The sequence below is a fragment of the Ptychodera flava genome, chromosome 20 (genome assembly GCF_041260155.1).
Source record: "Ptychodera flava strain L36383 chromosome 20, AS_Pfla_20210202, whole genome shotgun sequence".
In the NCBI taxonomy this organism is placed as follows: Eukaryota; Metazoa; Hemichordata; class Enteropneusta; family Ptychoderidae; genus Ptychodera; species Ptychodera flava.
The window spans coordinates 24,576,153-24,602,255 of NC_091947.1; the positions used below are offsets into that span (position 1 = coordinate 24,576,153).

At 37.4% G+C, this 26,103-nt stretch overlaps 1 protein-coding gene across 2 annotated transcripts; it reads right to left on the minus strand.

The window, feature by feature from the left end:
* On the minus strand, positions 1 to 19,386 carry LOC139120381 (SH3 and PX domain-containing protein 2A-like). 2 transcript variants are annotated; one of them, XM_070684756.1, is made up of 13 exons: positions 19,190 to 19,386; positions 13,988 to 14,068; positions 13,188 to 13,263; positions 12,559 to 12,638; positions 12,044 to 12,141; positions 11,771 to 11,799; positions 9,825 to 9,959; positions 9,172 to 9,291; positions 6,583 to 6,697; positions 5,300 to 5,505; positions 4,743 to 4,801; positions 4,112 to 4,225; positions 1 to 3,483 (listed from the first exon to the last, which is right to left on the minus strand). In XM_070684756.1, the coding sequence occupies exons 1-13, from the start codon at positions 19,256 to 19,258 to the stop codon at positions 2,749 to 2,751; spliced, it is 1,917 nt and encodes a 638-aa protein (XP_070540857.1). In that variant the 5' UTR covers positions 19,259 to 19,386; the 3' UTR covers positions 1 to 2,748. The 2 variants fall into 2 exon arrangements, with proteins under 2 accessions (XP_070540857.1, XP_070540859.1); XM_070684758.1 differs by having other exon boundaries at positions 12,559 to 12,635; positions 19,190 to 19,370.
* Between the last annotated feature and the right edge of the window lie 6,717 nt (positions 19,387 to 26,103).

Here is a 26,103-nt window from a genome sequence, read left to right on the forward strand (position 1 = left end):
AAAATTGTGCAACATAACATTTATTCAATGTATGCAGATATATATATAATCTATTATAATATGCATAAAGAAATATTGAAAGTTTATGGCGAAGCAATAAAAACATTGTTTTAGTTTGTGAACAAGCAATTACACTACTTTTTAAACAAAAATGTTTTGAAAAATTGTGTACGTTGGGTCATGGTCAAATGAGTAACAACGCTTTCAATTGTCTGACTGTGTAAGCACAAGTCTTCTGATTTAAGACTGTACGAGTTCTTTTTCTAAGTGAATGTAGTCACTAAACTTGATTTCTACATGATTACCATTCTTATGACACACAAACATTGTGCTTACAACAATAACATAAGATAAACAACAAATACTTAGTTCCTGTGGCAAAGTGAGGGCATCGACCATTCATCAGATCTGAGGTCAACCTGGGGGGTCAGGCCTGACCCAATGGAAGTGACCCTGGGTTGACCTCAGTTCAGAACAATGGCCAACGCCCCCAACCTTGTCACACTATGCTGCACATCAACAGTTTGGCATCAGATCATCTTATGCTCGGAGTGTGAGAAATTATTATTCATTTATGCAAAGTATATTAATTAGCCGAAGATGATGACTCACTCATGTATCTCTTATTTTATATCACATATCTCAGATGGCGGTGGGGACTGTTGCAACCATAGACAGTAGAGAAACTCTCAACTGTCTTTGCTGCAACCTAACATTACATCTAGAGAACCATGGCAGACAACACATGGTAAACCTAATAAAGACTGACAAAGAAGCCACACATTCAATTCTACCATTCTTCCTAATTCTTATGGTTTCTAATTTTAGCCACTGGCTAGATTACTAACTGAAAACTGCTGTTTAAATCCTTCTACTTTGAGTCCAGGCAAAACAGATGAAGCTTGTGCTCATTTGCAATAAACACAAATTTGAACTTTTAAACAAGGGTACTTGTCTATCTTACTCACTGCAAATGTCAAGTCTCTCTCCAATGAACTGAGTATATCTATGCTTGGTTGTATCGAATGTATCTCTTGTATGGAACGTAATGTCCTCAACAAACTCAAGTCTCTTCAATTGTTGTATCTAAAGTAAAACTAACTTTTCAAATCAATCTTCACCTTCCATAGCATTATTCGGTAAATCACTTTTCACGTGCAAGCAAACTTGAAAGAGTAAATTGTAATGCTTGTGATATTGCACAACAGAGTACAGTTATTTTACCAACTTGGAAAGCTGGTACACAAACAATGCAAACTTCAAATGAAAATTTGACCTGTAGAAAAACTGGAACATAAAGTCACTGGCAGTCCAATTGAGTGGTACGAAAATTGAAAGCTCTAAGTTTGACAAACTTATTTTCCAAGCATAAGAATTGGGTTGAAACTTGCAACCCAGTCAAAAATACAACCGCAGCGAAGAAACTGAACTTCAAATTGATGGCCAATAGAGAATTACACTGTCACTGGACAAGTTGAAAAGTAAAATGAACATTGTTTTAAAATGTGACCAAATGGTCAAATGAAGGAATTAGAACAGCAGCAATGTGACACCATTATTCTGTTGATTTTACGAATCCATTTCTAACATTCCAAGAATTACTTTAATACTGCATGTAAAGTATTTCTGTTATTTTGTTTTGTCCTAGACAAATGGGTCACAAAGATCATGATAATACTTAAAGGCCAGGGATTCGATCCCAAGAATCAAGCTTGTTCTAGTCTGTAAGAGGATTATGGAGGTGTCATAGCCTTTTGTTTTCCATTGAAATTGTAATCTAGTGAGTAAATTTCCTGGCAAGGCAATCTGACACCTGACACAAGACTTTGGTGGAATAAACATAAAATTATTTAGTAGTACCAATGATATTTCCATTTACGTGTAACTTCATGTTAAAGCAGGTGCATGAATATTTAGGACTAATTTCATTATTGCATAGTAACCTAATCTCACTGCTGCCACTATTTACAAATACAATCTTCATCAACAGCAATTACAAGTCGCTCATCTTCCACAACCTAGGAAGTATATTTAAAATAGAAATGCTTTACTTTTTTTGATAAACTGAAGGTTTTGGGGTAACCTGTCTGATTGGTTCACACAATCTGCTCAGCCCATCAGAACTAAGAACTGACAGATACATGTTTTGAGATGTCAGTATTTATGGACATTTATCAAAATATGTACTATGTGACTTTAAAAATACTTGAATTTATTGTTTATAGAAAATAGACGCTTTCATCATGTATGTATCAGCCTATACAAAGTTAGATGTGAATCACCTTTCAAATAGAGTAAGTGTAAAGTGGAACTTTCAACCTCTGTAGTGTAACTACAAAAATTCAAAATATATTTATCATTCTAAGTTTTTAACTGATACAAAGTGTATATGCACATATAAAAGAAAGCCTCCGTGATGTACTCACTATAGTTTGTTTACCCTGGCTAATAATCAAGTACAATCCTTTGGACTGTACGTTGCATTGAAGAAGTTGTTAGTTTGAACTTTGAAAGAAAGTTTTGAAATGACGGCCTTACTAATTTAGTTAATATGCTGCATGGTTTGAAAAAATTGACATTCAAAGATGTGATTATGTTTGTGTTTCATTAACAGTGGTGTAATGCTGTTATCATAACTGGTATAAATGAGTAATGTTCCTGTACTCAAGTTTAATACTGTAAAGCATCATTGGACTCTGAACGCTCATGTCTGGCATGAGCCGATTATTTGAATGTGGGAACTTTTCCTCATGATTGTTTTACAAGGTATGTTGTCGGTGCCCAACCAGTGACCCCATCAGCTGTTTTCACCAGCCACCATCCTTCTGTGTCTTTTTCAATGACTTCAACTTTCATGCCTGCCTCTAGAGTCAGCGTCCCCTCCTCGTACCCGTCGTAGTCAGCCAGCACCGTGTACACGTCGCTGGGTTTCATGTTTGGTGGTGGTGGTCTCGGCGGTGGCATCGCTTTCGGTCTGGCTGGCTTGGCAGAGGGCGGGGGCGACATCGGCTTTTTCCTCGGAGATGTTTGCGGTCTGAAGGCAGACCCTTCTGGTGCTGCTGATCCTGTTCCAGGTGTTTCGCTTTTCCCCTTCAAAGCAGCGAACAGCTTTTGTAGTTCAATCCCGACATCACCACCACCATTGTCATTGACATTACGTGGTTTGCTGGCGACAACTGGTTTCCTCGGTGGCGATGGCTTATTCAAATTAGATGGGAAATTTTGTGGTTTGTTGGCATTTTTGTCCAGCCTTCTTGGTGACATGGGCCGGATTGGTCCCTCTGGTTTGTCATGAGTTGTTTCCACTATCTGTGGCAGCGTGAGTTTGCTTGGTTTAGCTGTTGGAGTTGCAGCAGCAGTTTGTATTCCGCTCTTGGATGTTCCAGTCTTTGGAGACTGTTTCTCAATGTAATTGGATGGTGCCCAGCCTTCCTTGTTGTCTATGCTGACATACCACCATCCACCGGGTGCTTTTTCCAATACCTGGATGAAGTATATACAAAGAAAACATTAGCCTGCTCTACCCCAATTCCCTGTAAACAGGTCCACAATCACCACTGATTACAATGGGTTTGGGCTATTCCATGGTGGTGAAAGGGTTCAGATTTGCATTGATGTGCCAGCATTGTATCTGAACAATAAACACAGAAGACAAAATGACCAACTGGCATTCATGCTGGATAATCAATACCCAAGCAAATTTATCAGAAAATGGACACTGAACCGTTTTCCTGTATGCTTGTACCAATTATTGATGTATCACTAGTACAGTTTGCCCAACTGACAGCTCTGTATAGATGCACATTTGTATCAATGAAACTCATTCCAAAGGATCATGTTCAGGACTCAGTGCAACAGAACCAGCTGAATGTGTGTCATTCTGAGCTATTTACATCAACAAGTTTCATGCATTTTCTTCCTTTCCGGCTCCACTGCCGGCATTGCCTTACCTTACCAACTGCAAACAAGATTTTTCAAGCACTGGGTTCTCACAAAACTAAACAGAACAAAGGTATGTGTGCTACATGGTCTGTGTTCCTGTTGTCATTATGATCAATAGATAATGAAAGAATACTTTATAATAATCTCTCTATTTCCTTATCATTCTCACCTTGACTTTTTGGCCACTAACAAAACTAATGCCGTCATTCATCATGGCTTGGAAGTCGCCGATTGTTACATATTCAGGTTTCTCTTTGGCACTACCAAGACCTCGATGAGTTGCCTGTGTTGAAGTGCAAAGGTCAAAGAAGTTTCTCAAGTGTGCCTGTAAACAATACCTCAAGACTCTGGCTTTTCTTCACTTTACACCATGCCTGACTTGCCGCATTTTTCAGGAGGGCATCACGACATGTAAAGAACAATCTTGCTGATTAGAGGGATTCAGCATTCAGTAATGAAATTCATAGTTTAGCCAAAAAAACACCCATCCATTGTCCACAGATAATTCAGACTCCCTAGAGCTCTAATTTCTTCTGAAAATTTTTTTTAAAGAAATAAAAAAATTCAGTCATTTCCAAAAAAATGTGGGCAGCTGCGGAGGAAGCTGACATGTTTCTATACAGATATTTCAATCAATACAGGTCTTGATATGGAATCATCTTGATGCACAGTTCTTGATGTACAAGCATTTGTGTTAGATATACTACTATGTTAGCCCTTGCTGTAGAGCAGTTTTTACCAAAACAATATGATAAAAAGAATGTTTGTGTCTCTGAAATGATCAAGTAAAGACACTTTACCTGTATTGAGCCTCTACGTGGAGGGGGTTTGTGTCTCAACAGTGGAGACCAGCTATTTGCTGTAAGTGAGAAAAACACAGCTTTGTGAAGTGCTGGAAATATCTCAATAACTTTTCTTTAACTTCTAATCTTGTGATTAATTGTTTCTTTGGGGAGATCAATGTGGCATTTCAATTTCATTTTATTTAATAAGAAAGCATTACAAAGATGTACAATTGTTCCTTCAGGGTCTGTGATGGTTGTAACATGCAATTCTGTATCTCTTGCAGAAAACTGCTTAAAATTACAAGGGCTTTCTGAGCTTTTCACATTTCTGAGACTACAAGAATAAAATATACGTAACAGTGCATTGTCTTAACAGCCTCTTTCTTTTAAACAAAGACAGGCCCTGGTTGTGTGGAAATGAAAAGTTCATGACTCTGCAATGGGGAAGTACCACCAATCATGAATGTTGTTACTTAGAGTATCTAAGTATATTCCACAAACACTAATAGGGAGCCTGAAGAAAGGATCTGTATTGCCATGGTTGCAGTTACCATGGCAACAGCACTACTCACCCATAACATCTGCATCCGATGGCACACCAAGATGCTTTGAAGGGAATGATTTCCTGTTCTCCTGCAGAGGTTCTGCTTGTTGTTTGGGTTTTGTCAGATCCATCACGTTTCCTATCCTCTCTGTTGGCAACTTTGGTGCAATGTCATTTTGATGTTCAACTTTGTGAAGATAGGTGGCAGGTACCCAGCCTTCTTTGTCCTGGTATCTGAAATCCATGGAGAAAGTAAGGTAATCACACCATTGTTGTCTGAAGATATAACCTGAAGTGACAGTGTCTTGTGGAAAATTACTATACTGTATCACAATTCTTTATATCCTTTTGATGGTGATAAAAAAATTACACATCAAAATCAAATCAAAGTATAACTTTCACGGTCCCCAGTGTCATATGGCTGTGATGATGAAAAAAGAACACAATGTTATTGAAGAAGTTTTTTCTGGATCTAAACCAGTCCATGGTTCCTCCAAATAAAATATGGTAATAGGCATATCTCAACTTTTTTCACAAAAAATAAGAAAGTATTGTGCAAATTTCATCATCATTGGTAAAAACACAAAGCAGATATGCCAGCCGTAGAGCCTTTAAGTAAATTTGAAAGCTGTTGGAATAGCATTTTACAAAAAATATGTTTTGACAAAAGACAGAGAAAACTGGCCTAAAATTTGCATCTGCAAATGTTATAATGATTTTCAAAAGTCAAAATTAAATCACTCTCAGGACCTTAGACAGCTATTACACCAGCAGTTCTGAACAATATGAGTTTGAGACAAAAATGTATGTAAATCGAGTACTGTGAGAGCTCACACATCTCGTCTCTCATAGTTCCTACACTTGTACTTCTGAAGTCGGCGCTTTTATTCTAACATGTTTATTTTTAATTCTGTTTGTTTTTATTTTGTGTATTGCTCTTTTATTCCCTGTTTTTTTTTATCTCACTGTCTGTCCTTTTGATGTCGCAAAACCAAGATGTATTTCATTGTATGTGCAATAGCGTATATATAAATGACAATAAAAATTATTATTATTATTTTTTTTTTATTATTTATTATTAAAACAATGACAAAATTACACAAATATCTATGTATTTAAATTTCTTCATAATTTTGATATATGTTCATCAAATTATTCAAAACAACTAAATCCAATCAATAGACCTATTGGTCATTCCTGAAGAGAAACCCCCAAAAATTCTCAAAAATATCAATTATCATAGAAATATCTCTGTCTTGGTCTTTAGAATTTTCTATTCATGCTGATCTTGAAATGATTTTTGATAAGTACCTGACAAACCACCATCCATCCAAGTTCTTCTTGACAACTTCAACAATCACTCCCTTGTCAAAACTCATCTCATCCTCCAGCTGAGCTGTGTAATTGTGCACGGTGACAAATTTCTCTGGAGATGGTCAGAAGTTTTTGCAAAAAACAGTTAGTCACATTACAGGACCCGTAGCTGTAACGGCCAATCAGCTTTTTCACTATTTTTGTTCTGTATGTCAATTACAAGTTCTTGTTCTACTCCCCAAAGCATGTTGAAACACTGACTATCAACACTGTCCATACATGTACGTGTAGAATGCTCTGTTGTTGTTTCATATTGAAGTCTAGTCATGACAAGAATTAGCGTGTCAACAAAGCAGTTTACACATGTAAATGTCTACACGTCTCTGAGTTGACAAGTTTAACACGGTGTATCTCAACATACTTACGTAAGTACAACAAGAAGCTGTCTTTGAAATCAAGGACAAGAATATAAAACTTGTTATGGTTTACGTCCCTTTAAAATATCCGTGAAAAGTGCTACTTGCTCTTGTACAACAAATGCATTGTTTGGTAACAGTGTGTACATTCCGTCAAAAAGGAAGCATTGACATCAAATCACAGATCACTTACACACAGATGTATCCTGCAGTGTCATCATTTTGACACCACTGGAAAATCTGCAATTTATGTAATTCTGATTATGCAATACGCCTGAAACAGGACACAGTCCTTGATGCAAAATGTAGAAGAAATATGAATGAGAGAATTGACGGTTTGTGATATCAGAGCGTTTGTATGCAATTTAAAAGAGCAACATATCTTTGAAAAATACCGTCAAGGACACTATGTGCTCACATTCGGTTTGAATTGGTCCATTCGAGAAATATTTAAAATTAAACCAGGAAAAACAAGAATGACAAAAGCAAATAAGGTCTCCAACTTAGGTACTGGAGGTCATCTTTAGGAACATGCATATCAACTTCTATAGCAATGGGAGAAGCAGATCCTAAATACATAAGCAAATGTCAACAACAAAAAACAGAGAAGGCTTGATAAAAAGAAAAGGTGGGAGTGGGCAAAAAATGCACAAGGGATCTGGTAAAAAAGTAATGCTACATCATTGATCTTCTAAACCCTACCCCCTCCTGCATATCAAATGTTCCACCCCTTGGTATTACATAAGACCAAATGACAGGAAGTACATTTACAACCTTGGAGATTTTTAATTAATGCCATGAGTGTTATCATTCTAATGTAAACAGCACTTAAGTTAGTTACAGATAGTGTGGGTGGTGATTACAACATCTGGAATTATCCTGGATCCAAATTTCTCATCAGTTTTTGTATGTCTTACATAGAAAAGTTGCAAAAATTGGTCCAAAATGAAAAAATCACCTCAGCTTTGTTTTCTGGATCAATTTTCCTACAAATTGGTATCAAATATGACAAAATTATGTTCACAGCCTTCAAAATTGTCTCACAACATATCCTGGGTTAGTATAGGTCATTTAGGGTCACAAACTGAGAAAAGTACCTAAAATATACAAATTTTGGGGTTTCCCAACACTTTGAGCAGAAAATTATCTAATAACATCTTTCGGGACTTTATACCAAATTACAAAGCTATCAACAAGGGACTTTATACCAAATTACAAAGCTATCAAACAAGTAATGTTGAGATAAAGTTTTCTTGACCAAAAATGACAATATTGTCTTAAAATACAATTTTTTGTATTTCAGGACAATTTCCACATATCTAACTATTGTCATCTCTGTACGTCTGTGTACGAAATATGAAAGCTGTCTGTCCAGGGGTTTTAAAAAGGAAACACTGTCTAAGATTTTTTGACCAAAAATGACAAAATTGCACAAAAATAGTAATTTTCCCAATTTTGTCATAATTTCAACAAATTAGAAGAGTAACACCCTTGCAAAGAGACAACCAAAATTTGAGAGCAATTGGGCCGGCGGTTTCAGAGAAGAAGAATTTTTACTGAAAATGAGAAAAATCACAAAAAAATTCAGCAAAAATACAAAATTAAGGATATCTTCACAATATTCATAAAACTGTATAAGGTTCACCTAAGGTACTTGCACACAAATTTTCAAAGCAATCAAAACAGCGGTTCTTGAGTTATTAATTCTTAACCATTTTCACATTTTGTAAGCTCATTTGCATAATTTTGGCAATGCAAACTTCATTTGAACAAAATCCCATCTATAGCCCAGGATGCATCCACACACCAAATACCAAGCTGAAACGTGCAGCGGTTTGCGTGTTTTTGATGTTGACGGACATACTGTACATACATACATACATACATACATACACACATACATACAGACGCCATCGACTTCAGCCTATACGATAAACTCACATTGGTAAAACCAAATGTGAGCTAAAAATTGGAAAGTAGAAGTCACTGATTGATACAGGCATATTTTGCCAATTGTCATGGCAACAGGCACTGCAATAAGAGTGTGTGCACACTTTCATCAAATCCCAGAATTCTATCATCATGTTGGGAAATTGCTTATCTTTGGCAAAAATAGTGTTGCTGAGACTCAGTGAAGAAAGCTTCCAGTGGAAGGGATCTCACAGCCTACCTTTTGCAGCAGCCATGTCAATATTTTGAAAGTCGTCATCACCACCATCTTCTTCTGACTTCTCCAGGTATGTTGCTGGCACCCACCCTTGTTCATCTTCAAGACTCACAAACCACCAACCTGCAAATACACATAATGTGTAACGAGCAACACTTTTCTCCACCTTGCAAATTTGAATTTGACTGACAATTTATTGCAGCCATTTTCCCGCACATTTATAAATAAATAAATGAATAAATAAATTAATATATATATATATAATATATATATATATATATATATATATATATATATATATATTTTTTTTTTTTTTTTTTTTTTTTTTTTAGATTTCTGAGGGGTTAAGTGAGATTTTCTGGAAACTTCAAACTTGGTAAAACAGATTAAATAACACAGCACTTTAATAGAATTGTTTTTAATTATAAATGACTGTTAGCTTTGTCAGTGAATAAAACCAAAACATTCAAAGGCATAGTGCAATTCCCATAAATGCTTATAAGTGACAAAGTAAACAGTCCCTTGACAAAAACAAAGTCCATACTGGCTAGAAAAGTGGAAGAACCGTGATTGTGTCACAGGGTTAAAATCCAACAGTACTTTGGAAATCAGATCTGTAGATAATAATTTGTAAAGAAAAAACATGAGTCATTAACCTGTGTGGTTCTTCTCAATGACCTCCACGATATCTCCCCCTTGTAAATCAAGTTCATTGCTCTTTTGTTTTTTGTAGTCTGCTATGGCAACATAATTATCCAGCTGTACAGGCTCGGATATGTTTACTTCTGCTCCTGCAAAGAGAGAAATGAAAGTGGGAAAATGGTGAGAGGACAGAAACAGGAAAAGTCCCTCTGAACAGAGATGAAGGATTTGTGACCTTGGCATTTTCATTCATAGTGAATGAGGAAATCACTTACGTGTCATTTGTTATCTAATACATAATAAATTGTCCTACGAAAGTGTAGATCCAAAATACTTCTTGTTGGTAATGTTCTTTGCTATTTTTTCAACCACTTTCACACCAGAATAGAATCAATTCACTAAACAAGCACAAGTCTGGTGTGAGTTAAATTACACATGATCAAAAGGGCAAACTTCTAGTCATTTTTAAATCTTTAATAAATAATCTTTAGTATTGCTGAGTGAAAAATATACAATGGCAAACCAAGTAATTTATTTTACAATGTGTCAAAATGGATGTTAATTTTCTAAGTTTAGAATGGTATGCAAATCACGGTCCTATAAATATTTTCAATCATACTTCAAAAGTCACTGCACCCACTGCCAATGAAAATAGCATGAATATCTCAACACTGTATGCTGAAATTATGTAACTCGAAACAAATATTTTTGACTGGGATCAAAAACTGCAGGTGGTGTTTGACAACTCAGATGTCAATAGTGTATCTTAGGAATTTCTTATTTGTACTTTGTTTCAGTACAGAAACAACATAGTCCTTGTTCTGCAGGAGATTAAACAGACTGGGGAGCCAAGATAATGTATGTCAATCATTCAAAGACAAAGAGATAAATATTTGCAGTGTGATATAGATTTTATAATTTTGTTTGTAACTGTGATCTGATTAAATTAAAATGTAAGTTTATATAACGACCAGAAGATTTACACAAAGGAAGAAACTGCTTACAGAATGGACTTTTGGACTCCCAAATTCTTGTCGGTCCATGCTGGTCTACAGTTCATTTTAAAATATTTAAAACTGAAAATAAAATTAATGAAGTTTCCGCAGTCTTGTTCTAGTGATGTCAAAAATGACTTTTGTCTTGCCAACAGAGCTAACATAGAAACTGGCAGCCATTTTGAATTTCAAATATTGGTCAAAAATATGCACCAGTTGATTTACTTCTTCAATCCAAATTGTGTGCAAGATGGCTGACTATGTTTATTCTTGATTGTTGTACATAATAAGTGAAAGTTTGCTCAGGAAGAGTGTGAGCAAATGATTAAAACTTACATATTTGTGGTGCCTGATACCCTATTATACATGTATGGTACAGCTATTATAGGCAAATGCCTGTCTTACAATAGCAACTTTCAGAAACTTAAACAGATCATAGTTTTCATAAGAAATCATTTCTGTTTAAGGCAGAACATGCCTCGGGGACAGATAGTCAGACTCTTAAATTTCTACAATTCTATTCTGATCTACCACTTTTGGGGGCTCATTTTAAAGATCTTGGAAAAAGAAAAACTTTCACCAGCTTAGTTTTTCGAAAATCCAAAATTTAATTTTTCCTCCTATACAGTTAACACAGGAATGGCAGCCATTTCGGTCGGTAATTTGTTGCGCTAGTTTCAAACTTTGCACGGTTGACCCAAATTTTTATTGTTGACTTGGTAAGAGACTGTTGTAAGTTTCTTTGAGGAAAGTTTGAGCAAAAGTTTAAGTCTTTCATTTTCGAGTCGCATACTACCTAAACGACCATTATAAACACTCCCTTTGAAATCAATTGTCAATGAGATCTCCTTTTTTGGACGACAAGAGAAATCCGCCCTGGGTAAATATTGTCAGTATAAACACAGTGGTACACAGACAACACTTTGTAGAACAACTTCACGACTGAAGCTTAAATTTTCACTCACCATCAGTGTTTTTCTTCTTGTTACTCTCCCTGTCATAAAATAAAAGGATAAAAATCATCAAAGATATGACGTATTTCATGGATTCAGGACAAAGGTTTTGTGAATTACGCACTAGCACTGTACCATGGTCACTGCTCAAATATTTTACGTTCAGTTGCGAATTTGCTTTAGAAATGCAAACTATGGGCAATGATGGGTGGAAACCTTGGAGCGTATCAGCTTTGTGGTTTTCCAAAATCTCACATTTCATTTTCTTGTGACACAAAAACTTACTGGCTCGTTGGTGTTGAATTCAGATCTTCTGGCAGAGTCTCAAAGAAACTGTGTACAAAGGGGCATTCTGAGATCTTTGATGGCAGTCTTATCAGTGCCTGTGAAAGATAATTAACCAAAAATTGATCTCCTGGGCATATTATAAACAGTATTCAAGACACATGAGATTACATTGCAGCCTATTTTTTTGATAAAAATTGAATATGCAAATATTGTGTATGTTTCAAATCTAACCTTGAAATCTACATTGTATCTTTGTGTGTTACCTATCATACTTTGTCAAGATGACATGGTTTCTGCAGAGGACCTTGGGCAGGCACAATGACCTTTTCATCCCATTTCTCAGTGTGAAGATCCAACATCACCCCTGGATATAATGGCTTAACCCACAATCATGCTAAGAGAGACGTAAATTCAGCCAGGTCATACTGATGACAAAACATCCCGTCCACAAACATGAATATTTGATTTTGACCATAAATATTCACCATAAATATTTTGACGTTGACACTTACCCTGCAGTACTCATCAATGACACTCAGCCTCTCCATGGCAACTCTGCGAATATTACTGCGACCAATCCACTTCTTTCCTACTGGACGAAATAAATACCCATAGGAAAGAGTTTCATGACTCCATGGACCCTGATCAGATTTTAAAGTTATTGGAGTCTGTGAATCTAGTTAGTTGGAATTTGACATGACCATTTTTGTACAATGTGGAGAATGCAAGGCCCTACTGGTCTATTCCATGCATTATAAAAGGCATTATCATAAGACATGTTCCAAACCATTGTTCAAGAATGGATTTATTTTGATGCTGGGTCCTAGCCAAAACAATATAATGGTAATCAATCAAATGTTTGCTTGTGTCTCTTTTCCTTGGCATCCTGATTATTCTGTTGTCATCTATGTGACATCTGTATGCTCATTTTCAAACCCAGTTTTCATAGATTTAATATTTAATTATGAACTTTTCTTCAGCGAGGCATAGATTTTTAGCACTTGCTACACTTTTTTTCTATCAAAGATAAAAAATAGCCATTTTTAATGTAGATACATTATCTTCACAATGTACGGTACAATGCTGAGAAATATTAACTTGAATTGATTTGACTGGGAAGTACCGGTATCAGATGTCTTACCTGGCAGAAAAGGTATTATTCGTTGAGTTGGATCTCTGGAACCAGCCTCATCTGGAAACATATCCAGCAACCGTACCTACATTCAAAAATTTCATAATGAAAGTGTTTATCATTTTTCACAGAATTTAGTATATTTGATGAGCATACCGTATATTACATGAGTCTACATACAATGCCTAGCAGACATGTAAAAGTGAGAAAGAAAATATGAAGAAAATGGAACTGTTTGTTCAAAACTTTAGGGTTTTTTGGTCTTAAACGGAACACATTCCATGCATTGCAAATATCACATTACTTTATCTACTAATTTTTTTTGAAATGTTTGTTGTTCAAACTCCTGTCAGCAGTCTAAACTTCAAACAGGCTATTCTAACATTACTAAAAGAAAAGAATCGTAATTTTGTCACCAAATTTTTGAACTTCCAAACTTTTGTGGTCAAGGGGCTGGGACGTCAAATCACAATACATTTTATTTGCCGTGCACATATTTTAATTATCTACAGTACTTTCTTGTTAGATCTACGTTCAGTTAAACGGAAGGGAGAGGGGGACATTGGTACATTGGTGAGAGGATGTTCCTAGAATTTGGGGGGGGGGTGGGGGGGGGGGTTTAAAGGGCCAGTACTGTATCCTATGATGATTTTTTGAACTATTTTAGTTTGTATGAATGCTGCACTTTCTTGTTCTACTCGCCAAAGCATGTTGAAACAGCAACTCTCATGCTTGTTAGCATGGTGTCTATATGTCTAGTATACACTGCTATGGAAATACATTGGAATTCTAGTCAGGACAAGGCTTACCTGAAAGTCAAAAAATCTACTGTATCTTCTGTAGATAACATATGACGTGTCATCTGACCAGTGTACATGAATAACGTAAACCTGAACAGAGAGAGAAAAGACATAACATGATATGTTGCAATTTGAATATGATTGAAATGATAATAATCATCATAATATAATGCCGCTGATCGTGATATAGGTTTGATTCCAGATACAGCATAGCAGGTGGGGCCTTTATGCTTAATACAGAATATTTCGTCTGTAGCGTGAATAAGTTCAAGCTAACTGATTGTGGTATGTCGTGTTGTCATGGTTATCATGGCATTATTTGCGGTGACAAAGTATAAATTTCACAACAGGGCCCATTCCAAATGTCAGAGTTTAACATTCATGTGCAGAGATAAATATTTTGTCTGAAAATTGTGTTGAGACTTTCAGAAACTATTGGTGCAGTGGTGTACTGATAAAATGAAATTTACATCGAAACAATGAAACGTGTTTGATTTATTGACATGTAGGGCAAAATAAATAATAAATAATAATAAAGAGAGAGTTACAAACTGTTTTAAATTACACATTGGCATAAATCATTTAATGACAGTGCAAAATGTGAATTCAGGTTATGTTGTACAAATCACTATGTAGTGTATGCTTTCAATATAGAAACCATTGAACATGGATTTAAATAAGTAAGAATACATGTTTGACAAACAAACAAACTGGCGTCTGAAAATGCTTTTACTGAACCGAACAAAGTACATTGACATAATATCTGCTTGTAGACACTGGGTTAGCAGTCCTTGACCCTTGGTTTTATCTAGGATTTTGTTGACATGGTGTCTTTGTTTTCCTTGAGAGTCTTGTTGACTTAAGTTATAATCAATTTGATTTGACATAAAACTGACAGACACCACCCCAGCCTTTACACAGACGGATATGCCTTCACAATGGAAAGTTTAAGAGTTCATGAAAAAAAATGCCTTTCATTCAGATTGTTAATTCAAATGGAACTGCAAATCAGTTTTTATGAGGATGTGTTGAAGACAGATAACAATTGACGGAGTTGAAAGTACACAGGGACAGGCACTGTGTTTTACAATCTGGTTAGCTAGTTCGGAAGTCAAATTAGATACATATATTGAAATTTCGACACTAATTTCAACCTGGGCTTTGTTCTGCTGAGGATCAATTGCATTATAAATCTGACTGAAACATGAAGTCTAGACAGTGACATTTCCACAGTTATTTGTTCTTTGCAATTATCACATTAACTGTTTGTGACAGTTGGGCGGTGTATGCCATCTCTGCAGCTGAGTTTAATCAGATTGAATTGCATGCCTGTAAACAAACACATCTGTACCACAAGACTTCAGATGCTGAGGTGTGAAGGCAGAAACTTTTTAAATTTATTTATTTATCTATTTTATTTTAAACAGACCAAAACTTAAAAAACGAAGACTAGTTTACTAGCGTGTCCATCTGACCATTCCGGTATTTGTTCCATTCTTTACTGTGAAAGGTCTCAGGGAATAAAAGAATCACAACATAAAATGGGCACATCTTGCAGTTACCATTACTTTTACAAAGTTTTGATTTTGACTGTACTCTGATCATTACATTACATTATTTCCATGGTTTGGCTATTGCCTTCACAATTGCTTGATACTACAAGGCAACAGTATTTTAAGTTAAATGCTAGTAACTAACCCTTTGAGTGCTGTAATTTTTTCCATCAAACTTTTAGTGCAACATTTTACCAATTTTCATAATTTTTTTGAAATTTTTGGCATACTTTTGTACCAAATGGACATCACATTTCATTGGCTAAAAGGAAAAACAATTGACATGAGTATATTTTATAAAGGCGACAAAAAAAAACTGATCAGGGCACTGAAAGGCTTAACAAGGTTGCTGTAATTTTTAGACAGTTTTTAACTGAAAGCAGCAAGCACAGACACAAACTATTGAAAAGGAAGTGACCCTCAATCAGGATAGTTATATTTTAAATTGAGTGTTTGTGCTGATTTGAGTGTTTGAATGACCTTGCCTGAGCAGTGAAAAAATAAAAGGTTAATAAGTCTGTCACATGATACTTTTGATATTTTGCAAATATAATGAGCAACTAAAAATCTTGTAGCTCTTTGCCAGATTTTGCCACAATAATTTCAGTCCAGCAGGCTTATTATTCAGTACACCATTTTGTACTGAATTTCTCTTAGAATGTAATTTTTCATACCCAACTATTTTCCTCTAAAAGTGACAGTCCTCAATCCGTAATTTTCACACCAGTACTTGTTGACATTGTGACTGTCTGTTTTTGTGATTTAAATCACTTGTTCTCCTTTTAAAGTTGTGTCCATACAATTAATTTCTTCAGAGACAAGGCTGATAAAAAACCTGTCCCCTTTCATTGCAAGTCAATCCCCAGAGAGTGGGCTAGGCTAGACATAGTGTTCTGGTAGGGGAAAACTAATGCACTAAGCAAAGAAATGGCCATCAAGAAGTGTTTCAAGGAACCAACAGATATCACCCCATAGTTTAAGCTTCTATGAGTCATACTCAGCGTAACGTTACAGTAAATAGACTGAGTTCACAAGAGCTCCATAATCTCCAACCCTTACCACAGGGTTGGAGTTGGAAGGGTACCCATAGATAGTATGTGGGGATAACACAATGGAATCTTTCTCTCTAACTAGTAACTGGAGTGGTTGAAGATCATGTATGCATCTCTTCCATGTTATTCAGCTTAACCTGTCAAAGGTTAATTCACACATTCATTTTTTGAGAATAAGAAGTCCTTGAGACACAAGAGGGTACAACAATACAACTAACTTGACAACATGGTCTGTAGCCAGTTATATTACCATGCCCTGTCCATCGCATTCTAATTGGTCGAGCTGAACAACGTGACTGGCCACATATAGTAATGGTTTGTTTACATGCCCGTAAATATGAATAATATCGTAAACATAGTAACTTTACAGCTAAAACGAAAGTTGCGATTTGTACAAAGATCATAATCACAAAATAAAATGGAGCACTTGAAGGCCAAGTTTAGACACTTATTTTCAAAAAATCTCCGGCTTTGCAAAATTTTTGCAGCGCACACTACTCACTGACAAGTTCTAGGGCCGCGTTGTCGTTCGCATGGAAATTTTCATAAATTTTGACAGTTTTGGGGGTTTGTTGATAATATACTGGAAATAACAGTTTCCACGCTGACCATTAACGTTTATTTACGGGCGCAGGCAAGAGGAAAGCAAAATTAATGGGCTCAGCAAGCCTCGCCCGTTAATTTTTGGCTTTCCTCTCACCCTTGCCCATAAATAAACGTTAATGGTCAGCGGGTCGTCTGTTATTTCTATAGTCACAGTCCCTCTATATTTAGAGGGACTGTGGCCTGCTATTTAGTATGAAAAAGATATGTACCACAGAGATTCTGTAATTTATGGTCATAAGACTCGGCAGGCATTTTACATGTCACCACCTGGCAAGTCCAGGACAGCTATGCACCGGATACTTATCTTTAATCATGTCCTCACTCTCACCCAAAACAAAACTCAAACAATTTCTCACCAATCACACTTGCATAACGATCAGTTTGAATTAAAACTTGTGATGCACAATCCTTTGAAATGGCTTTTGTTATCTGCATGTTTTGATACTGAAATCAAAACGGTGGATTGCCTCTAAAATAATGTTGACTGAGTGAAATTTCAAGATGTGCAACAGTAAGATATTCAAAGATTTTGGCAGATTTCTTGGCTGTGCTGAGGAGGCAGTAGCGGGACTACGGTGAATGTGCAAGGCTGTGAATGACACAGCAAAACATCTGAAAAGTTTTCTATTCATTGGCACAGGTCTTGCATAAAGTAAAGAAACAAAATACCAAATGGAGCATAATATTTATATAGATCTACATCTACCTAGTTTCACTATAGGTTAATGGGTCTATGGTCAAGGATGACTTGTAGTTCAAAAACTGAACACTGAATTGGACTTCTTTTAGCCCTGTCTGGCAGCAGACCTGCATTTCATTGTTTACTGTTCTACTATTACAGAGTGGCACAGAGTGACACAAAGGGGTGAAAGTATTCTTATCTTGCTAACCCGCGTGATGGGCAAGTAGTTGTCACCAGCAACGATACACAACTCACAGAGCTCACCTCTTTTGAACTCCGGGATAACAGCCCTATGACAGCATTTTGTGTATGAATGCATGGATATCACAGCTACAATGTACTATGGAATACCTCAAGTCATGGTGGTAATAGAGTATTACCTCAATGCTAAAGTTATGTTTAACAGTCACGCTACAGAGGTGAAAACACCTCCATGCTCTGTGCCTGAATACTTTAACTCAAAAGCTACAAGTTTATGGCAACTCTGGGAAGTTTCCTAATTCTGTGGTCAACTGTCGCCGTTCAGGTGATTCATTTCTGATCTAAAGAGTATTGGGAAGGCGTGACGGTTTCGGTCTCAAATCTGAGACGCATCGGATCACCAGTGTTATCAGTGGCTGGTACCGTTCATAGGCCTATAAAACAAATAGGATTCAACTTCACATAATAATTACCATCGTTAAAAAAAAAAGAGAACGGAAAACTAAAATTTCTGAGCACAATACAGTAATGCCAAGCTCCAACGCTGAAACATACGTGACTGATGGTGGGGACTCAATCAAATGTCATTCAAAGACGAGAAAAACTTCATTATTCCTTCATTGTTGCAGTAACGTAGTAGCCAACAACTTTCCCCAGTCATATTGGGTGGTGGGGAAACCCGGGAGGGAAAAGCCTAGCTGCAATATATGTAGCACTGGGCCGGCTTCCTCTGTCGTGTTGGCTGTGGAGCGTCGCCCCTAAAAGCCCAAAATCGCCGGGGAAAGTTATTCAAAAATAGGTTACGGAACTACGAGGTTTTTACGTATGCATTTGGGGTCTCCATGGTTCATGTCTTTATTTGTATAAAAGGAAAAAGAGAATTGTCTCGAAAAGAAATAGCGAGGAAACCCCCTGCAGCTTTGAGGATAATACAAGGTGTGTCTTAACTTAAGTTTCACGTTTGGAACTTTAACTGAAATCCAATGATCGCAAGCACCAGAAGTCAACTTTCGAGGGTTTGACGGACGGCCGTCAATCAAGAATGGACCGATGGACTAAATGAAAACATCAAACTCACTCGCCTCTTTCTGTAATGTCTGCATAGTTTTATACTTACATAGTGTTTACTAGGAAATCTCCTCTTTTGTGCATCAACAACCTGAACTTCCAATATCGTCCGTCCCATAGCTGCGGCTGGTACTTGTAAATACAGTAAATATCAGTCACCAAACACTGACAAGTCAGGGGGAAATGACTCAAGCCGGGCTGCAGCCATTCTTCTCGCGTGGGGTGAGATCTCACACGCGTAAAACCGTATTCAGTCCGCGTGCGGGCGCGAGTCCTTCTATGGGAAAGAGGCATCGTGGAAGTAAGATTAGGGAAAACAAAGGAAAGAGGGAGATATTCCACGGAAGCCAAATCACAAGAAGCATCGAACGTCTTTTAATGTGACTGGAGAAGTCATATTTGTGGCAGAGATAGATGAAACAATTTATGCGAGCGCAAACATGTATAAGGGATTTGGCAAAACTTAGCTTCACCTTATTTCTCAGTTATTTTGTAAACAAACTTGCAATGATACTGACATACAAATGACGATAACAGAAATTGACAATGGAATTGACAATATTGCAACATCAGATATCAATTACCATATCACTTTCTTGGTAAAATACACAATTTCTTACATAAGAAATTTTGTTGTTCTTGATTGGATTATCAGGTCACCCTTAAATTCTAATGCAAGGAAAATACTCTTTGTCTTCATTGATCAACGCTTTGTACGTGCACTTTATCATATAATACGATGATGAACTAACTTTGTATCTTATTTTCAAGCCTGAGCTGGTAAAGATAAGGGTTATAGTGGTTAATTTCAACGCTTTTCCCCTTTCGTTACACTCTTTTGGAAATCGGACCAACTCTTTTGAAATAACTGATTATTCTAACAATTTCAAATTAATCAGGGTCGTTTTGGAAGCAACAGCCTATCGATAATCGGGACTATTCAATCTCATGGGGAAGGGAATACGCTTGCCCCGGTTTTAGAACGTGTCGGCCTCTGAAGCGGAGCTATGCTTGCTGCATGAAACTTGTATACGCCAACTTGCGTCATTTGATTAGGTGCCTTGAGAACATAAACATTAACGTTAGTTAATTCTATCCAAGACTTTCACAGTTAAAGAACGTCAGCAATTCAAACCATGGGGATCCCAGGATTTAATAATACACAAGTAAACAAACAAACGGACAGATGGACAGACTGACTGACAAACAAAAAAACAGGCAAATGAACGATACCTGAATAAAAAATTAAGATGACCAATTTTAAACGATCATGTTAACTAATAAATAAACAAACACAGAAGATAAAATTATATTTTACACATACGAAATGTGCTTCAGTGGAATGATCTTCGTCGACAAGAATACGCAACACAGTCAGTGAATTAACTTGGAATCAACGGATGGCAAATTCTTGGAATTTGAGAGAAGGGAAATGACATTTGTAGTCTAGCGGACACCCTTGTTGAACTCTTCTTGACGAACGGAAATATTTTGTTGACTCTAGCTGATTGTCAGTGTGCATCATCATCGGAAAGCACGATCTGCCTATGGTTTACATATGGTTGGCTCTTGGATAAACCGTAAAATTTCCAAAACTTCAACGCCGTTGACATTCTTTATTACACGAAACAAATCATCCTATGTGTTCGAGGATTGTCACAAACGGAAAAGTTCGAGCGAAGGACATGGAATATGAACATAACCCCGAAAAGAAATATCGACGGACCATTCTATATTGGAGTGTGAAATCGGTCCCAAAGCGTTTGTATTACAAGAGGGAAAATTCCAAACGCAACTTTTAAAGCAATTTTTCTAAAGTAAGAGCAGCTCTCTTTTTCTTCAGCTACCTAAATTTTTAGTATACTTTTGTGAAGCACTTGCGCTGAACTTTGGCGACATATGATGAATCAAATTCACTGAATTCTATATCAAACATTTTAAGAGAGTTTTCATCGAGCGTAAAATATCTATAAATTGGGAGACCCTTTCTACAGAATACGCCATAAATTGCGAAATCACACACACGTGTAAGGACAGATGGCTTTTTATTCAATAGTAAGCAGAACGCTGAAAAGGTATCTTTCGTCCTTCAACTTACAAGTATAGTCAATAAGTGACACTTTCAAAAGTTTCTAATACAACCCCCACATTTGAAATAAAGCATACCCTTCCTTTGAAGGGTGAGTATTTCGAGAAAGCTGTGGACATACACGAGTGCTTACTCCGCATGGCAAATAATGGGGTATGCTTTATTTCATATGTGAGATTGTACGTATTACTAAAGAAACTTTTTAAAGTATCATTTATTGACTATACTTGTAAACAAACAAATAAACAAATAAACACCGTCATTTCTTGACAAATATGAACACAAATACAACTCTTCATTGGTTCTTTATTTTATATAGAAATAATTATGCGTAACAAACAAACACACATATAAAAAACAAACAAACAAGGATCCCGGTGTCCCTGTGTTGAAACAACAACAGCGAATCATAATTCTTCAATCTTATCAATTTTATAGACTTGACATTCTGAGAATCCCTATTGAAATGTATATATATATACTCGATATCAACACATCACATCACATTGTCAATAGACATGCCGATTTCACTACCTTGACCTCAATCGTGACTGAGTATTTGACAGTGGTGCATAGTGCCCATCAGGCCCATCCGGCCACCTCATTATTGATTGTTATGCTCGGGGAGTTTGCGTGGGAGTTTGACCTAAAACAAAAGTAACGTATATACTAAGAAGTAATATATATGACACGTCATTAATCTACGGGAAAAAACAGCCATGTAGACTGATCCTGCAATGTTTACTCTCCATGTAGCTGCAATAATTGTAGCCCTTGGTTGGTGGGGATTGGGCTTCTGTCGTGCGGCTCGCGCCTTGCCCCAACCAGGGCTACAATTTCTCCCAATACCTGCTCGTGTAAAAGCTGCAGTGCGGATCTACACTGCATGGTCCAGGCACACACGGGGCCGCATTATCAGAGAATCTCCCCTTACCGTGTGCAAATTTCACCATAATCCTGCTCCCAGATAATGTTAGAGCCCTTGTAACTCCTATCGATGGTCAACTTTACTCCTTGCGGCTGAAAAATGACAGTTTAATGACTCAGGCGCGAAGTCAATTCGAACCTGACCGCCGTCGTTGAACTCTGTACCCAGCCGACTTGTACCATTACATTTTAGGGGTGGCCGACAGGTGTGAGGGAGCTGAATGAGCATGCTTACGGGTAGCCCTACGAGCCCTACACTGCCTCCGGAGCCAAAGCCGGACACTCTTGCCATACTCGTAGGACTAGCTTATGGGAGTGAAAGGATGGGTAATTTTCATGACAATATGTAACTCTTAGTGAATAAAGAGAGATACTTTTGCCGAAGTTCAACTACGCATTTTAATTAGTTCAATAAATCCTCTGCTGTATCTTCCCAACTTTCTCAAATATTAAAGTTACGTACTAGTTCAATAAATCCTACACGGGAACGGGTCATTTAAAGCAGTGAGAGCTTAGTGCCCATGCACATTGTTCAGAGCGTGCCTAAGTTAAACTCCATAACTAGTTCAACTTTCACAACTAAGTTCAACCATCCACCTTCATGGTACAACTACATGAACAAGATGCCGCTGTTGTTCAATGTGGAAAGAGTGGTTCCAAGCAAAATCTGTTCGACTAAAAAGGTCACAATGTGTGAAGTGGGGTGCCAAAACGGCATTCTTGTCCATGACGGCGTGACTTTGCACAATTTTTTTTAATCGGATATTTACCATCTAGTATCAAAGTTTGACATATCGACGATTTCGGGATTACTGTGAAATCGCCGATCGACACTGGACGAGAATGACTTGCCTTGTGCCTCAGCACGCTGCGTCTGTGAAATCGCCTATACTTACCGAATATTTATCGGCGATTTCCGGACTCTAGATGATACTACAATGACTAGCCTTGTGCCACGGCACGCCGGGTCTGTGAAATTGCCGATATTTATTTATAGTTTAACTATAATTATACTTTGCCAAATACTTTGCTATTTGTATACTACACGTAGGTATTTTACTGTTTTTGTACGGTCGTAACATTTTTTATCTTAATAAACTCATTACACAAACGCGGATTACATTCCAGGTTAATTTTCTCACAGGACATTTATGTAGTCTCGCTTCGAACCATAGTGAACTTTACAGTGTGCATGATGAATTCAGTATGGAAATAGGGTCAACATAGGAACGACTTCCTCCAATCTGATTAAAATCAGATGTAGAGTACAGCGACGTCTTCTTATGCGTACGCGGTATTCTCTCGCTGTCGCGTAGTGAGAGGCGACAGCGAGAGAGTACCGCGTACGCATAAGAAGACGTCGCCGTACTCTACCTTTGATTTTAATCAGATGGAATTCCTCCATCCGTTTGTTCATGACTACTTCAATAATGCAGTGTTTATCAGTTTAAAATTTCGGCATTTTCTTGTCTGTCAACATACATCTTTATGACGTAGTAGGCCGGGTTGTATGAGGATTTCTTTACATCATTTTCACGTCTGTGCTTTTTCATGGATACATCTTTCTCTTTGTAACAAATTCCTTGTAATCAGCATGTTTTACATACCTGCTTTGATATTGAGCTCAACAGTTTTTGAATAAATCTAATAAGATTTGAAGCACCGCAACGAAGACTTGTCCCTTTATTATTATTATTATTATTAGTAGTAGTAGTAGTAGTAGTAGTAGTAGTAGTAGTAGTCACAGTAGTAGTAGTATCTAAGCTTCCCATTTTTACACAAAGTTGAGAATGTTCCAGACTAATTACAGTCATGTCATGATGAGTGTGGGGTAAAATGACATACATAACATGATCAAAAACAGAAGTGGACCAAAAATGGACTCCTGAGATACACCACACCAATCGACAAAACATGAGCGTGTACACCTAAAACTAACATTGACTTCTTCCTGTAAGGTATGATCGAAACCACTTCAGTGACAAATCAGAAAACCTGTACACAGAAAGTTCGCTCAGCAAAATGTTATGATCAACGATGAAAAAATCTTCACGTAAATCTTCATCCATATTCTGTAAAAGTATAGACCCTGGTCAGTTAACTTGACTAAAGCATGTGACAAGAGTGATGTTAACGTTGTCTGATGATTGTGAGTTGTGACAAAAAGATTAAATGCATAAAACTGTAAAAACTAATATAAACATGTTTTTCTAGTATTTTAGGTAGAAGAACTGGTAGGAGGGAGATAGGCCTATAGTTGTTGACATCACTCTTAGAGCCTCCCTTATGAATCGGAACTATTTCAGCACATTTGAAACAGTCGGAAATTGTACCACTATAAGCTTCAAGATTAAAAAGAGTCGCGAATATATGTCAGACATTTCACCACTTTACAGCTCTGGCCAAGCGCTAGTCTGGTTCGAACTTCGCTACTAGATGATACTAGAGTTTGTTAATTAGGCGGGTAAATATCCGATATATATCGAAGATTTTATAGCCTTAGAGATCTATATCGTATAGTATAGTAGCCGTAAATATCGATTGGATATCTTATAATTATATTGCGGTGTCCTCTTGTTGTCAGAGCATCTGTATAAAATGACAAGACCAGACGACAGACTTTGCATGGCGTGAATATCTCTTTCACTTCTTCAGAAATAAAGATGGCAAGTTCTTCAATGGTCACTGGTCTCTCTTTGCTTTCAGCGATAGTTGTATTCTTGCAGTAATTGAAAAGGAGCAAACGGTCCTATGACCTTTTTACAATCCTTCGAAAAGATAACGTTAAAATAACAACTACTGCCACTAGCGCGCTACTGCTAGTGCCACCGTTTTCATTAGTCCCTCACACCTGTCGGCCACCCCTAAAATGTAATGGTACAAGTCGGCTGGGTACAGAGTTCAACGACGGCGGTCAGGTTCGAATTGACTTCGCGCCTGAGTCATTAAACTGTCATTTTTCAGCCGCAAGGAGTAAAGTTGACCATCGATAGGAGTTACAAGGGCTCTAACATTATCTGGGAGCAGGATTATGGTGAAATTTGCACACGGTAAGGGGAGATTCTCTGATAATGCGGCCCCGTGTGTGCCTGGACCATGCAGTGTAGATCCGCACTGCAGCTTTTACACGAGCAGGTATTGGGAGAAATTGTAGCCCTGGTTGGGGCAAGGCGCGAGCCGCACGACAGAAGCCCAATCCCCACCAACCAAGGGCTACAATTATTGCAGCTACTCTCCATGTGATCACGATCACAGAATATTAGTACAACGTTTGTCACATGCGTTGCTCCATGCACGGCACCTTCATATACTTCTGATACTCTGAGGTACGGTCCCTTTTGTGGAGGGACCGAGTCTGCGAGGTCAGAGAGGTGTGTCTTTCAGAATGTGCGCGGAAAAAAAACAGTGTCAAGTGACAGTGAAGGGGGACGTCGATGATGAAAACTGGCGAAGACGGAACTTACTTCTTTGGTTTTTGTGCCAGACCCTTCCTCTTTACGGGGTTCGTGTCGTGACTATGGCACACACAAAAATGACGTAAGACCCCCCTCCCCCACCTCCAGTAGGACAAAGAAATTACGGAACGCCTTTGTGTATATCTTTTCATAACCGATGTGCCCTATAATGAGCTCCGGAAGGTAAACGTTCGTTAAGGAAGTATGCGCCTCGAAAGTGAAGGAACTTAACTTTTAAATTTGCACAAATTTTCCCAAAGCAATATTTCAACCACTCTCTTTCTTTTTTTTTGGGGGGGGGGGGGTAGCTCCAAAAGTTCTAAATCTTACGAAAACGATATTGTACTTCCGAGTCGGTTTGATAACCAATTTCTTTAAAATGAAGTTATATAATGACATGTTTTCGCTCCTTTTGCGGCAAGGTCGAATGAGACCCAGATCAACTTGTAAACGGAGCCGGGGCCGAGGTCGTTCGCAAAAATGCACATGCAA